Source organism: Sorex fumeus, unplaced genomic scaffold (assembly GCF_029834395.1).
Source record: "Sorex fumeus unplaced genomic scaffold, SorFum_2.1 ptg000078l, whole genome shotgun sequence".
Taxonomy (NCBI): domain Eukaryota; kingdom Metazoa; phylum Chordata; class Mammalia; order Eulipotyphla; family Soricidae; genus Sorex; species Sorex fumeus.
Genome location: NW_026606135.1, coordinates 3,205,339 through 3,220,049, shown reverse-complemented (window position 1 = coordinate 3,220,049; position 14,711 = coordinate 3,205,339). Strand labels below are relative to the sequence as shown.

The 14,711-nt window shown below is 53.9% G+C and overlaps 1 protein-coding gene across 1 annotated transcript; it reads left to right on the top strand.

Annotated features, from left to right (window-relative positions):
• Nucleotides 1-4,028: 4,028 nt before the first annotated feature.
• On the top strand, nt 4,029-13,322 carry SYT15B (synaptotagmin 15B). The gene is made up of 8 exons (XM_056130433.1): nt 4,029-4,179; nt 6,532-6,721; nt 7,624-7,766; nt 8,503-8,798; nt 9,938-10,108; nt 10,803-10,923; nt 11,725-11,904; nt 13,180-13,322. The coding sequence occupies exons 1-8, from the start codon at nt 4,029-4,031 to the stop codon at nt 13,320-13,322; spliced, it is 1,395 nt and encodes a 464-aa protein (XP_055986408.1).
• The last annotated feature ends 1,389 nt before the right edge of the window (nt 13,323-14,711 follow it).

Here is a 14,711-nt window from a genome sequence, read left to right as displayed (position 1 = left end):
ATAATTTCCCCCATTCTCTCTCTCTCTCTCTCTCTCTCTCTCTCTCTCTCTCTCTCTCTCTCTCTCTCTCTCTCTCTCTCTACTTTGGGGCATTATGGTTTGCAATACAGATATTGAGAGGCTATCACATTTGGTCCTTTATCTACTTTCAGCACACATCTCCTATGCAGACCAATCCCACCAACTATCATCTTCTTACTGATCCCTTCTCTATTCCAGCTGCCTTCTCCCCCAGCTCATGAGGCAGTCTTCTGACTATGGAGCAATCTTCCTGGCCCTTGTGTCTACTGTCCTTGGGTGTCAGGATCATGCTATGTTATTTTATACTCCACAAATAAGAGCAGTCCTTCTATGTCTGTCCCTCTCTTTCTGACTCATTTCACTTAGCATGATATTCTCCATATTTGCTTAGTGGATAGACCTGGAGAATGCCACTGCTGCTTTCTACGGAAGACAGAAGACACCCTGTGCCACTATTAGCACCAACTAGCACCCTCTAGTGACACAAAATTGCTGTGTTTCAAAACAAGTTACCGAAGCTCCCTGCTCTTCCTAGTCCATGCAGTTCTAATATTTTTAGGCACTATGATTTATAATAATGATGGTGGCATGGTTTCATGAAAAACCATCTCACTCTTAATGCATCCATCCTTTCTTAATCATCCATTGCAGAGCACTACCTCTTGCTATTTTCACAATTCAATATTAGAGACACAGGTCATCTTTAATGTCATAGGAAAACACACAAGTTCCAGCACGCCAATAGACTCAGGTCCTGGGTCAAGTGTCCTCTCACATTCTGGGGTCACTAGCTGTCACTTCTGCTTTAACGGCCTCTTCTTACATGTCTTGTAAAACTGCAGAGGGCTATTATAGTAGCTATTACTCTTCTGGCTTCAAGATAGCAGAAGCCCAACTCAAAAGGACTTTCCTTTGGCTTTTTAGAGTCAGGAGTCCAAAACAGTCAGACTTGGCTGGACCCACAGGCCCAAATGATGCCATTAGAACCTGGCATCTCTCCATCTCTGTTAGTCAGGCTTTCCATATGTACGTGGCTCTCAGCAGTTTCCTGATTATGCCCTCACCACTCTGAGTCCATGGGGAAAAGTTTAAGGAGTTGAAAAACAATGCCAAATTACTGCATTAGCTATTATTGTTATTAGAACTCCCCAAAGTTCTCCAAAAATTCTAGATTTGAGTCATAGAGAATTAATGCGAATCACCACCCAGCTCTTAACCATCACTGTGACCTAAGAAATGTAAAAAATCTGAGACTAGCCAGCACTGCATCTCATTGGTCTTGGCTGGTCCATGAACTTCAATCTATCACTGAAACTCTGGAATCAAGGCCAGCTCTAAAGCATAGGGTGGATGGGGTCAATCACACACGAGCCATTATTACTAAGAGTGGGTGGTGAGTTCTCCGAGAACAGGAGGGGTACCATTGTTTTAGAAGGAGAAGACCCCAAATGTTTTTCTCCCCTCATCCCCTCATCATCATCTTCTTCTTCTGTTTTTCTCTTCAACCTCCTTCTCTCTCTCTCTCTCTCTCTCTCTCTCTCTCTCTCTCTGTCTGTCTCTCTCTCCTCTTCTCTCCTCTCCCCTTCCCTATTTCTTTCTCTCTTTTCTCTGTTGTGCATGCCCAACCCAGACTTGGTCCCCATCACCAGAGTTCCCCAAGCCCTGTCAAAAGTGATTTCAGAAAACAGCTAGGAATAATCCCTGAGCACTACTCAGTGTGTAATACTACCTCTACACACTACTAGTATATAGTACCCCAAACAAAAATAAAGATAATGAATGGAGTATTTTCTCCCCTGTAGATCCCATGACCATTCCATGGTCCTGATGAGATTCTGGCCCCCATCTATGGACCCATCACCGTGGCCTGGGTCACAGTCAGGGCCTCAAGACAGGGATGAGCTGGGCATGTGGGAAAGGGGAAGAGATCAGCTCTATCAGTCACTGCATGGACACAGAGAGAAGCATCGTTCTGGGGAAAGGAAAGACAGATGTTCTTGCGGGAGAGAGGACCAAAAGCCTGGCAGGGGGCAGGAAGGAGGACAAACACGTAGGGAGCAGAGACCCTTCCCAGGAGGTGGGGAGGACACAAAAACTCTGACCTCCATCCCAGGACTCTGGGTACTTAGCCCTGGGTGAGACACCTGTGGGGTCAGCAGGATGAGGTGCGGGGGCTGAGGGGGAGCCTCTGACACCAGCAACAGTAGTAAATGCTCCCTCCAAGTTCCTCCAAAGAAGGGGCAATAGGAAATGAAGGCTGAGGCCTCCTTCATAAAGTCAGAGATGAGAGACAGCACTGATGAGGGAAGGCCCTTCCCCACTGTGCTCCGGAGGTGAGCAGGCCAGAATTTACATAAATGTGACCAGCACCATCTTCCACGTGGCCCTGAAAGTGCCCTTTATCCTGCTCGGGCCTCTCTGTTCCTAAGTGATGAGAGATGACACTTCCTCAGACCGAGCTGCTTCTTAAGGTTAATTGAAAGTGGCCTTTCCCGTGAATCATCCATTGCACTGAATTATTCATCACCTGCAGACATTTGCAGGCCTTTCAACACTTGGTTTCCTGCAGCCCTCCTTGGAAACACTCCTGCCCATGGAAATATGACTTGCTTCGCCCATGGCAAAGAGAAACCCTGCCTGCTGCTGCCTTCAGATTCCTCAGTTTCCAGAGATTCAATCAGGAGCGAGATCTGCAAACAGGAATTAGGGCCAGGCTGCAGGCTGGCAGGCAGGACACTGGGTTGAGGAGGGTTGGCTCCAGGGCTGTTCTCCGAGGCCTCATGGGACAGTGGGAGGGAACCCAGCATGGTCATGTCCACAAGAAATGACCTCCTGGGGCCTGCTGTGAGCCTCTCATCTGATCAGAGGAGAGGAAAGGAGAGGAATGAGTGGGGCAGGGGCCAGATCTGGTCCCACCTCTCATTCAGAGGGTTATAAAATGCCTTTGACTTGTTTTCATGAACTGAGGTGGTGGCTCTGATCCTGCAGGGTGGGGTGCGGGAGTCAAACTGGAGGGCAGAGTGGGGATGGATGCAGCAGTTCTGGGGAGGGGTCACAGAGACCTGGGATGTCCTTGGAGGCGATAGAAATGGACAGAGGAGGGCCTGGCGCAGTAGTACAGTGGGTAGGGTGTTTGCCTTGCACACAACTGACCTGGGTTCTATACCCATATCCCATACAATCCCCTGAACACCACCAGAAGTAATTCCTGAGTGCAGAGCCAGAAGTAACTCCTGAGCATTGCCCCATGTGATTTAAAAAGCAAGCAAGCAGAAAGAAAGAAAGAAAGAAAGAAAGAAAGAAAGAAAGAAAGAAAGAAAGGGAAAGGAAAGGAAAGGAAAGGAAAAGAAAGGAAAGGAAAGGAAAGGAAAGGAAAGGAAAGAAAAGAAAAGAAAAAGCAATGGAGAAGCAGCCAGAGAGGAGACAAGGGTCCAGGACAAGCACAGCATGGGGGGAGGAGAAATGGGCAGCTCTGGACATGGCATTTCCTGATGGGCGAAAGATATTCCCTTTCCCAGAGCACCCACTTCTCCCTACACCCAGAATAGACCAAGTGCAGCTCAGGGCTTAGAGCACATGCAGTCAGATCAACTAGATGGATCAGGCAGCATGTGTGTGTATGTGTGCATCTAAGTGTGTATGTGTGTGTATGTGTGCTTCGGCATTTCAGAGGGGATCACAAAGAGCTTACATGGGGCTTGCTACAGTCTGCTCCCAGCCATGGGATACACTGAGAACTCCAGCAGCAGGAAGACAGTGGATGCAAACTGTCTCCCCCGGAGAACATTGTGCTCAGTTTAATAGTGACTCCAAAGAAACCCATCCTAATTTCCCAGAACCCAGAACCCTGCATGGCCAAAGGTGATTAAGGCTCCTGAGATGAGATCATCCTGGATTATCTGAATAGGCCTCATGTAATTCTAAGGAACCTTATAAGAGGTGGGGGGGGGGGGCGGGAAATGGGTGTGAGGTTGAAGGGGATTTGGAGAGATTAGAAAATCCTGGTCATGGTCCTGGAAACCATCAGCAGAGAAGGGGTTAACTTCCAGACGATTTCTAAAAGCTGGAAAAGACTAGAGATGGAGTCCCTCAGCCTCCAGAGAAACACAGTTCTTGGGCCTGCCTGTCTCCTGCCCTCTGGCTTGGGCACACATCAAGGTACTGGTCCTGAGAATAAGAAAAGAAACTAATGGCGACTTCCTGAGGGAAGATGGGAGGGTTGAGAGACCCATTTCCTGACACTGTCTCAGAATCTGGATTCTCCAGACACTCTGCCTGAGACATCCCACTCCCCTCCAGCTCCTAACAGTGCTTCAGAACTCTAGGGAGAGAGACCCACTAGGCAAGACTGTTTCCCTGTAAGAAGGGGTGGGGCCCTACCTCCTTATCACCCTATACCAGAGAGTGGCCCACTGTCTCCGTGCAGGGGGTGACCCAAGATTTCCACACCTTCCCTGCTAGGCAGGGGCAACCCAGGCTGACTCACCAGCTCATCCAGGTCTCAGGCAGATGCATTGCTGGCACACTGACCACCATCAGAGGAGAAGAATCCCCTGCCCACTCCACCCCCCTGCCACACACACACTCACACACACACAACCTTCAAGGTTGTAAATCAGACAGACCACCATAGGTGACAGGGGCTCTGAGCTCTCAGATGCCGTACCAGCCTGCCACCCACACACTCTGCAGGCTCTTTAGAGTGTGCCTGCTCCCTGGGAGAGAGCCTGAAGAGCCCCTTCGGCTAGCTGGATAGGGGCAGCCTGGGGTCTACTAACAACCACTATAGTAACCGGCCAGGCCCGCTCTGTTCAAAGAGCCGTTAATGTTAAATTCAATTGCTGTGGCCCCTACCTCCTCCAACAGCTGCTCTAACGCCCCCTCAAAGACATAATCTGGGAGGAGCCCTGTCACCCACCCACCCGCAACAGTGCGTGGAGCTGCAGCACTGGCCCACAGGGCCTGCTCTCCCCACACTCCTTCACCTGTTGGGGTTGCTGGGGAGAGGGTGCAAAGATCCGGAGTTCGGGCTGTGCGTGCAGGATCCCTGCAAAGGGCTGGTGGAGGCATGGCAGGGGTGGGGGTGGGGTGGGTTGTTCCCCATGTCATAAGATTCTATGGCGCGGTGGCCACAGCCGGGCCCACACCCAGAGTAGCCCCTGATCACCTCCTGTGTGGGTCCCAAACGCAATCCTACCAACCAACCAGGCACAGACCCACTGCCTGGGGATGGGGCGTGGGGCACCTGCTCAGGTGGGCAGCGCTGGAGATGAAGACCCCTGGACGAAGCGCTAAGACTGGGGACCCAGGGATTGTCCCCGCAGCAGGACCTGGCGCAGACGACTTGGTCTGCGCAAAGTGGACATGCATCCCGGCCGGCACCTTGCTGGTTCCGGCGGCCAGTGACAAGGGTCAGTAGTGGAACTGGTCCTGGAGACCGGCGTGGAGGGCCCTTGCAGTCCACCGGGTTCCCAGCGTTCCGGGAGCCTCGCGCGCCCCGCCCTGCCGGGTGCCCTGCAGTGTCCAGGAGCGCCTGGTTTTCCCCGCCCGGGCGGAGCTGCGGTCCCCGACTCTCGGTGCTGCTGCTGCTGCCGCCGCCCGGTACCGACGCGCGACCAGGGACCGCCCCTCGCGCCCGCCCGACGGCGCTTTAAAGGCGGCTCTGCCGAGCGGGCGCAGCGAGACTCGGAACCACGGCGCACAGGTTGGGCCAGCCGGGCAGCCCCATGGAGGGTAAGTGCCCCTCTGCCCCTCCCCAGGGTTGCAGAGCTCCCCTGCGTCCGCAGCCCCAGCCCCAGCCCTGCATCCGACTCCTAGAGAGGTACCAGGGGCGGCGTGGAAAGGGAAGCCAGCCCCTTGCAGAGGAGTCAGAGAATGTGGGGGTCTCTCCTCGCCAGCCAGCGCTCTTGGTCCAAACCCGCACCAGACGCACCTTCTCTGTCCCGCCAGGGTGGCTGGCTCCCGCCACAGCCCCTGGGCAGGAGTCACTGAGGCTCTAACAAACCTGGGGATGTAAGTGCAGACTCTGGGCTTCTCACTCCTGCTCATGCCCCTTCGCCCTCACCCCCTGTCCAGAGCGATCCTGCGGGCAGGTTTTGGAGAAACTTGGAGAATCCCAGCCTCTGGGGTTTCAGCACCGTGAATACAAGGCTCTGGGTGCAGGCTAGTTCACCACCTCCTAACCCTGCCCACATCTGGGCTCCCCTTCAGGCCTGAACAGGAAGCCAAGGGGTTGAAGGGGCTGGGAAATGTCTGCTCAGATGGTCAAGACTTGTTTCAGCCAGAATCCCAAGTCCCTCGTCAACAAATAGGCTCTGCCCTGGTTCACAGATGCCACAGGAAATCGCTTTTCCTCTGAGTGCCCGCAGAGCCCAGCCTGCAGCAGCCCCTCCCCAACAGAAGCCTGATTCCTTGCCACTCCTGGGGTCCAAAGCAGGGAAGGGAGCAGGCTGGGGTGGGGAGGGGAGTGGCTTCCCCAGACCTCTCAGACCTGGTGGTCTTGGCCCCCAGAGCTGGTGGCCCTGGTGATCGGGGCTTTCGCCGGAGGACTGCTAATTCTACTCCTGATTGGGATGAGCTGCTATCTCTGGAAGAGGCTTCGCGCCACTTTCATCTATGAGGAGCTGCCAGGGGCCACAGCTGTGCCTAGTATCCAGGAGGACAAGCTCTGTCCGCCAAGGGCCAGAACCCAAACAAGCAGGTGAGGCCAGGTGTGGGACCTGAGCAAACTCACAGCCTTGCTTAAGACCCTCTCCACAGCATTCCCTTGGAGGGGTAGGGGAGGGAAAGATGTCTCTGAGCGCCCTGTCCAGGCCAGCACCTTCTGGCAGCGATCACATGGAAACTCCAGGCACCTTCACACAGAACCCAAGGCGGCGCAGGCTTTAGGAAGCCCACTGGCATCTGCAGAATTCTGGGTTCCAGGAACCTTAGCAAGTACCAGGCTCAGACAACAAAATGAGTAAGTGGCAACTAGGCACAGAGCCCAGCAGGCTGGCTCCAGACAAGTGCTCCTTCTCCAGCTCCCTCCTGCTGCTGGCTTCTATGTGTGCCTGCGTGTGCAAGTTTATGACTGTGTGCCTGGGTGTGTGTGCCTGTGTGTGATGGTACATGTGTGTATGTCTGTATGCATGCGTCTCTGTGCACCAGCATGCATGCATGTGTGTATGTGTGTATGTGTGTGTGTGTGTGTGTGTGTGTGTGTGCGCGTGTGACCTGGTGTGGGCTCAGAAAATGGTGTTCTGGAGCTGGAGTGATAGTACAGCAGGTAGGGCATTTGTCTTGCATTCAGTCTACCCAGGTTCGATCCCCAGCATCCCATATGGTCCCCTGAGCAATGCCAGGAGTAACTCCTGTGTGCAGAGTCAGAATTAAACCCTGAGTATCACCAAGTGTGAACCAAAAAAGCTGAGAGAGAGAGAGAGAGAGAGAGAGAGAGAGAGAGAGAAGAAAAGTGGTATTCTATCCTCTCCCGGGATCCCTCTGGCATTTCCTCCTCCATCCTGTATTCATCCTCTCCGAGCTGAGCTTTCTGAAGCTGTTTGCCTGAGCAGCATGGTGCCTCAGCAGCCACCTCCATGTTGTCTCTCTGGCTCTGGACAGACCACCATCGGTGCCCTTTGTGGTGGCCCCATCCTTCCAAGGCCAAGACTGGGTGCCCCTGCACAGTGGAGAATGGGCCAAGGCCCCCGCAGACCCCTGCCAGGCCTCAGAGCTCCTGCCCCACACCTGGAGCAGCAAACCTGGTGAGTCTTCCCCACAGGCCCCGACTGGGGTTGGGTGCACTGCCAGGGTGCAGAGCTGCCACCCAGCTGTGTGACTCTCAGCAGGACCTGGGTTTCCATGGGGTGCCTGCTTGCCCCCAAGCTGGGCCGGGTAGCTCCTAGCCCTATAGCTCCTAGCCCGACTGTATTTAGACCACCCTCTGCCTCTGTTTGTGAGGCATTTCCAGCCCGTCTTACACAGATTGAGATTTGGAAGGCTAGCCTAGGGCAGAAGCACCCCAGCAGGGATGGAACCCCAGTGTGCAGGAGAGGCTCCAGGAGAAGCGCTTGGTAGATCTGGAGGGCTGGCATGTGGTCACACAATTTTTGGCGGCCTACTGCTTTGCTTGGAAAACTTCCAAACAGACCTTCTTGGGAAGCTCCCAGTGACCAGCTGGGCCACCGAAAATGGCCAGGTTGGGTGCTGGGCCCTGAATTCTGGGGAGGGGATTTGATCACAAGGGTCAGAGGCCAGATGACTTCTGTGGACTTCACAGGGCCCCGGGGAAGAAGCAGTGCAGTGGCTTGGTGCTGCCAAGCAGCCTTGGGAGAAATACAATAGGGAAGGGAGTGTTCACTCTGGAACAGAGAGTGAGCAAGTGGGTGGGTGCAGGAGAGTCAGTGAACGGCCTAATGGCTCAGTGAGATGAGACAGGCAGGGGAGTGGGGGAGCCCAAAGCCTGCTGCCTCCTTCCATCTTCTCTGTCCTGTTTCCTAGGAGACCCGTGTGTGGTGGGGACCATCAACTCAGAGCTGTCCAAAGTCCCAGAGGACCAGAGCGAGTCAGACTTCCCCGAAGGCTGCCTGGGACGGCTGTGGTTCTCCCTGGAGTACCATCAGGAAGCCGAGAGGCTGTTGGTGGGCCTGATGAAGGCACAGCGGCTGCAAGCCCCCTCCGAGTCCTGCGGCACCCTAGTGAAGCTCCACCTGCTGCCAGACGAGAGACGCTTCCTCCAGTCCAAGGCCACGGGCGAGCCCAGCAACCCGCACTTCGACCAGCGCTTCCTCTTCCAGGTTCGGTGGTTGGGTGATTCGGTCTCTGGGACATCAGGGTCTGCTGTGCTCTGACCTCCAGGCAGGGAGCAGAGACTGTGCCGACTATCCCCTTCTCTCTGTGCTAGCAGGGATAATGCTCCGAGTTTTCTCTCCCCCTCCCCCAGTCCACCCTGTCTCTATGGCACGCACTGTTCTTCTTTTCTTTATGGCATCTCTCTCTCTCTCTTTCTCTTTCTCTCTCTCCCCCTTCCTCCCTCCCGCTCTCCTTTGGTGCATTTTGGTTTACAATATAAATACTGAGAGGTTATCATGTATGTCCATTTACCTCCACTCAGCACTCAGTTCTTGTCCAGACACTCAGTTCATCTCAGTTCATTTCCTTTTTTTGGGGGGGGGGGGTCTCACCCGCTGATGCTCAGGGGTTATTCCTGGCCTTGCACTCAAAAATTACTCCTGGCGGTGCTCGAGGGACCATATGGGAAGCTGCGAATTGAACTCGGGTTGGTCGCGTGCAAGGCAAATGCCCTACCCGCTGTGCTATTGCTCCAGCCCCTCAGTTCATCTTCAACTGTCATTGTCTTGCTGGTCCTTTTTCTATCTGAACTGCCCTCCCCCACCTTTCCACTTGTGGCAAGGAAGCTTGTTTTTTGATTTTGTTCTTGTGTCACACCCAGTGATGCTCAGGATACACCCAAGGATCACTCCCGGCAGAGCTCGGGGGACCATATGGGGTGCCAGGGATTGAACCAGTCAGCCACATGCAAGGCAAGCACCACCTTCCCCACTGTACTATCTCTCCAGCTCTGCCTCTCACACTTTTATGTGCACACTACTGCCTTGGGTGTCCTGTCTACCTGGGAATTTCTTCTCATGGTCTGGGATGAGATACAAGGTCCTGCCTTTCTAACAGGGTCAGGGGAGGGGAGGGTTGGCAGACGCAGACCTAAGACCACACTGCGAGTGGCTCCAGGATGCTCCAGTTCTGGCACATACTGAGTCCAGTGTGAGAAGGACCCAGAGAAGGCTGGTTTGTGTGTGCAGGTCTCTGGTTGAGATGAACCCTTGCAAAAGCTCCTGGGTTCAGACAATGCACCACACCACTCCATCCTCATCCCTACCCATGGCTCACCCCCGCCTGGACCATCCTTGCCCACCAGGTTTCCAGCAGAAGCATCGCACAGCGGGTGCTGAGGTTCTCGGTGTACCACATGGACAGGCAGAGAAAGCAGCAGCTCCTGGGCCACGTGCTGTGTCCCCTCAAGAACGAGACCCTGGCTGCTGGCTGTCCACGCATCATCTGCAGAGACCTGGAACCTGAGAGCCTGGAGGTGAGGTCAGGGTCATCAGATGCTGCCACCCACTGACCCAGGGCCACCATATGTGCAAGTGTGACTCAGAGTGTGGGCCTGGTGGGGGCCATGAAGGATAACCAAGTGTGGGAGAATGACGCCTCTCTGAGGCTCTAGAAGCCCCTTTGTCCTGGAGTAACCTCAAAAACTGAACTTTGGGATTTGAGAGATAGTACAGGGACTGAGGTGAATGCCTTGCACATGGCCAACACTGGCTCGATCCTAAGCCCTGCCAAGAGGGATCCCTGAGCCAGGAGTATGTCCTGAGCACACTCGGGTATGACCACCCACATCATCCCCACTCCCCTTCACTCCCCACCCCCACCACCCCATACACATGCACCTCTGAATTCCCATCTAGGTCTGGTAGATATGAAAAGTGACTCCTTGAACAGAAATGGGCCAGCCCAGGAAAATATTTACCCCTATTCTTCCACCCAGAAGTCCTTCAGAGTAGCCCTTGGCTGCCCCCGTTCCCCTGGGTTAAGCCCTGGAGTTCTAGTCCTCACTGCTGTGAAGCCCATTGGCTTTGCTGACTTCATTCCCTCAGGTGGTGGGTTGACTATGGTTGACAATGGGGTGAGGAGTTGGTCCATGCCTGACAGCTGGGAGCAGGAGGAAGGGGCCGTCCAGCACCCAGACTGACTAGGGTCTATTCGTCTCACCCTTCCAGGCTCCCTCAGAGCTGGGCGACTTGCAGTTCTGCCTCAGCTACAGCAACAGCCTGAACCGCCTCACCGTGGTCGTGCTGCGCGCCCAGGGCCTCCAGCTCCAGGAAGATGTGAGCTTTGCCAGTAAGTTTCCCCCTCGGTGTGTTTTGCCCTGTGAGCCAAGGGCTGGGACCCTGAGTCCCAGCTATCCAGAGGCTACTGGTCGAGGGCCCAGAGTGAGTGACAATGAGTGACAAAGCGCTCATTCCTCAGGCGTCCTGTTCCAGAGAGCTGTGTGGGAGATGGCCGGAGGTTGAAGCCAAGGCTGTACCCCTGGCCTCCATCAAGGCCTTCCCTCTTCCCACGGCAGCTTCTTGGGTCTTTAACAATACCCTCTGCGAAGGAGTCCTCATACCCCAAGCGAAACCCCCTACCTTCCTGCCCCCAAAAAAGGAGGTGCATGGGATAGGCTGACCCTTGCCTGAGTAACAAGGCCTTCCCCGTGGCAAGCAGCCTAGAGTGCTGCTTCCTCGGGCCTCTGGGAACCCGTGTCCCCCTCAGGTCACCCACTCGTCTCCCCCAGCCAGGGGGCTCTGACTCAGGAAGCTGACATTCATTCAGCCTTCCACTGTGGATCCCAACCTGCAGGAACCCTGCCCCCTACAAACTTGGTCTTCAGAAGGGGAAGTGTTCAATGTGCTGTAGAGGGGACCGGGCTATGGTAAAACCAGGCTCAGACTTGGGATGGGCAGAGGAAGGCAGAGGAGGGGCTAGATGTCTCCTCAACTCTCAGACATCTACCCATCTGTCCCCTTCCTCTTGTGATTCCCTTCCGGATGCCCTGGCACTAAGTCCCGGGTTCCTGATACACAGTCTGGTGGCCTCCCTTGGTGGGGTACCGGGCCCGGCCCACCTCTTCCAGGCACCCTTTCCACTGGTCCTCAGGTGTGTTTGTCAAGGTGTCTCTGTTGAACCACAACAAATTTGTCAAGTGCAAGAGGACATCGACCGTGCTGGGCTCTGCCGACCCTGTTTACATGGAGACCTTCAGCTTCGGGGTCCACCCCGATGAGCTGGACACCGCCAGCCTCAGCCTGATGGTGCTGCAGGGCACTGAGGAAGCCGGTAAGGCTGTGGCCCATTGCTGGGCTGTTGCAAGAGCTGGTAAAGAAGAAGCTGAGCATGCAGGCAGCATGGTCTTGGGGGCCGGGGTTCTGCTTGGGAACACGGTCAACACTGGCCATGTTCCTAAGGGAACCTGCGTGGCCAGGCTCGAAGATACTCTAAGCGACTTGCCCAAGGAGAGCGGGGGCACTCACCCAGCTTCATCTCTGTTCCACTGTCATGACCCCTGAAAGGAAGAACCCTGGGACTCACTCTTGGGCAAGTTTCCCAAGTGACTGACAGTGGGTATGAGGTTGGGGGCAGCTAAGTGACCTGTGGCTGTGAGGCCATATCTTCCCTGCAATGTTTCCCTCCTTTCATTTTTATTTATTTAACTTTTTAAAAATTTTATTGAATCACCGTGAGATAGTTACAAGCTTTCGTGTTTGGGTTACAATCACACAATGATCAAACACCCATCCCTCCACCAGTGCACACTCCCCACCACCAATATCCCCGGTATACCCCCCCTTTCCCACCCTCCCCCTGCCTCCATGGCAGACATGATTCCCCATAATCTCTCTCTACTTCTGGGCATTATGGTTTGCAATACAGACTCTGAGAGGTTACCATATTTGATCCTTTATCCACTTTCTGCACACATCTCCCATCCCGACCGATTCTTCCAGCCATCTTTTTCTTAGCAATCCCTTCTCTATTCCAGCTGCCTTCTCCCCTTTGCTCATGAGGCAGGCTTCCAGCTATGGAGCAATCTATCTGTCCCATCTATCTACTATCCTGAGGTGCTTTTACACAAGTTTAGGCTCCTGGGTGAGTTGCCCAGCCAGTGACGCCACATTTGCCCCCCACCTTGGGTCCACTGTCCCTGCCTGAGAAGGCAGAGCCATGGTCAGCTTGTCTCGTGGAACAGAGCTGACAAGTCATCCCCTCCATGGCCCACGGCAGGGGCAAGCCCTCGAACCTTCCTGCTGAGTCCCTAAGGGGGCTGGCAGAGGAGAGCTTTCTGGAGAGTCCCCTGCCTCCCCCATCTCTTTGACTTGAGGCATGCTGCGTGTCAGGAGGCTGAGGGTCAGAGTTGTGCCCCCCAAAATGCAGACTCTCCACCCAAGCCCCTTTATCCAGAATGCAAATTCAGGACCACTTCGGATGACTGTCAGCTCATGCTTGGGAGAGAGAGGACTTGCTCCCTCTTCCCTGGGTGAGAGAGAGTGGGGAATATAGAGGTGCAATGTGACTTCTGTGCCCTGGAGAATAACGGTCTTTTCCCCTTTGCAGAGAGCCACCCACTGGGCAGGGTGGTGGTGGGTCCCTACATGTACGCCCGAGGCCGAGAGCTGGAGCACTGGAATGAGATGCTCAACAAGCCCAAGGAGCTAGTGATGCGCTGGCATGCGCTTTGCTGTGCCGCCGAGCCCTGACTCTTGGTCTGGAACCTCAAATCGATTTCACCCTCTTTGACAGTCGTGTGAGACAGACACAGACACGGATGCTTCATCCAGCATCTCACTGGGTTGCGGGGCCAGCCCGAGCCAGGGGAACACTGGTGTGCAGGAGGCAAGAGGAGCCCAAACCAGGTCTGCAGTGTGACCAGCTCCAGCTCACCAGCCTGATGGGCCTTCCCGACTCTTCAGGCTTCGGAGTCCCGGCTTCCTGGTGGTCACAGCCCAGCTTGGATCTGCATCTCAGAAGTCAGAAGAAATGTTCTATTTCACAGGAGCTTAGGCCTGTTTTCCACCATCTTGAAAAACTGCTGATGTGTTGATGCTAAACCAGCACTGTTTTTCAAATGTGGATCCTTGGTCTTCTGGCCAAGAAAAAAATAATGGGTAGGTCAGGGATCATTTCAGTTGGTACACAACTCATTGGTCCAACTAAGATGGTCTAGGGACTCATTTGGTCCACAGTACAGAGCATAGTCTGAGATGAAGCTGCCAAGTGCAGTCTTGAGCAGCACCTGTAACAGGTAACAATCACCTCACCTGTGCCTTAGGTTCCTCTCGGGACTATGGCTACCCATCTCCCATCACATCACCTTAGTCTAAACCTTCACAGCCCTGGTCGTACAGGTTCTGCTCCTGGTTTCTGTGGTCTCACTGATTAACAGAGTTCAGCTCCTGCAATTCTCACTCTGGGCCGGAAATGGTGGAAACACATGGCCAAGACATGACCCACAGGGTTGAGAGCTTTTCCTGTAAAGCTAGAAATTCCATTATGTTGGCTGTGGTGGTAGGTGTGGTGTGAAATGCACTGAGATAAAAGTTCCCGCAAACCACAGCCATCAACTCCCCCTGAAGTTAGAGGTCAGGAAATTGTGTTTGTCATGACTGCAGCTTGCATTTCCTCCTTGCACATTCAATGCACTGTTATTGTATAGCTAGAACAAAGCTATAAATCACTATCATCTCTTAGCAGTGAAGAAACCTCAACAAAAGATGGTAGGTAGCAAACTTACATTCAATCTGTGCCTCTTTGACTTCACAAATACAAGTTAGACCTGTCAGTGGTCCATGTGGACAGAATATTTTGTGTTTGTTTTTTCTCATTTATTTTACGTACATATTTTCAACATAGTACACACTCCAGCAATTTTTTTTTTTTGTGGGGAGGGCATGCGACTGGGCCACACTGGCAATACTCAGGGTCTATCTCTGGCTTTGTGCTTCAGGGACACTCTCAGTGAATGCTTAAGGGACTATGTGGTGCTGGGGATTGTACCTGAACTTTGTACATGCAAAGCGAGCACTCCAGTCCTTCAAACTATCTCTCTGGCCTAACACTTCAGTCATTTCTAATATGCCACAGAGCTC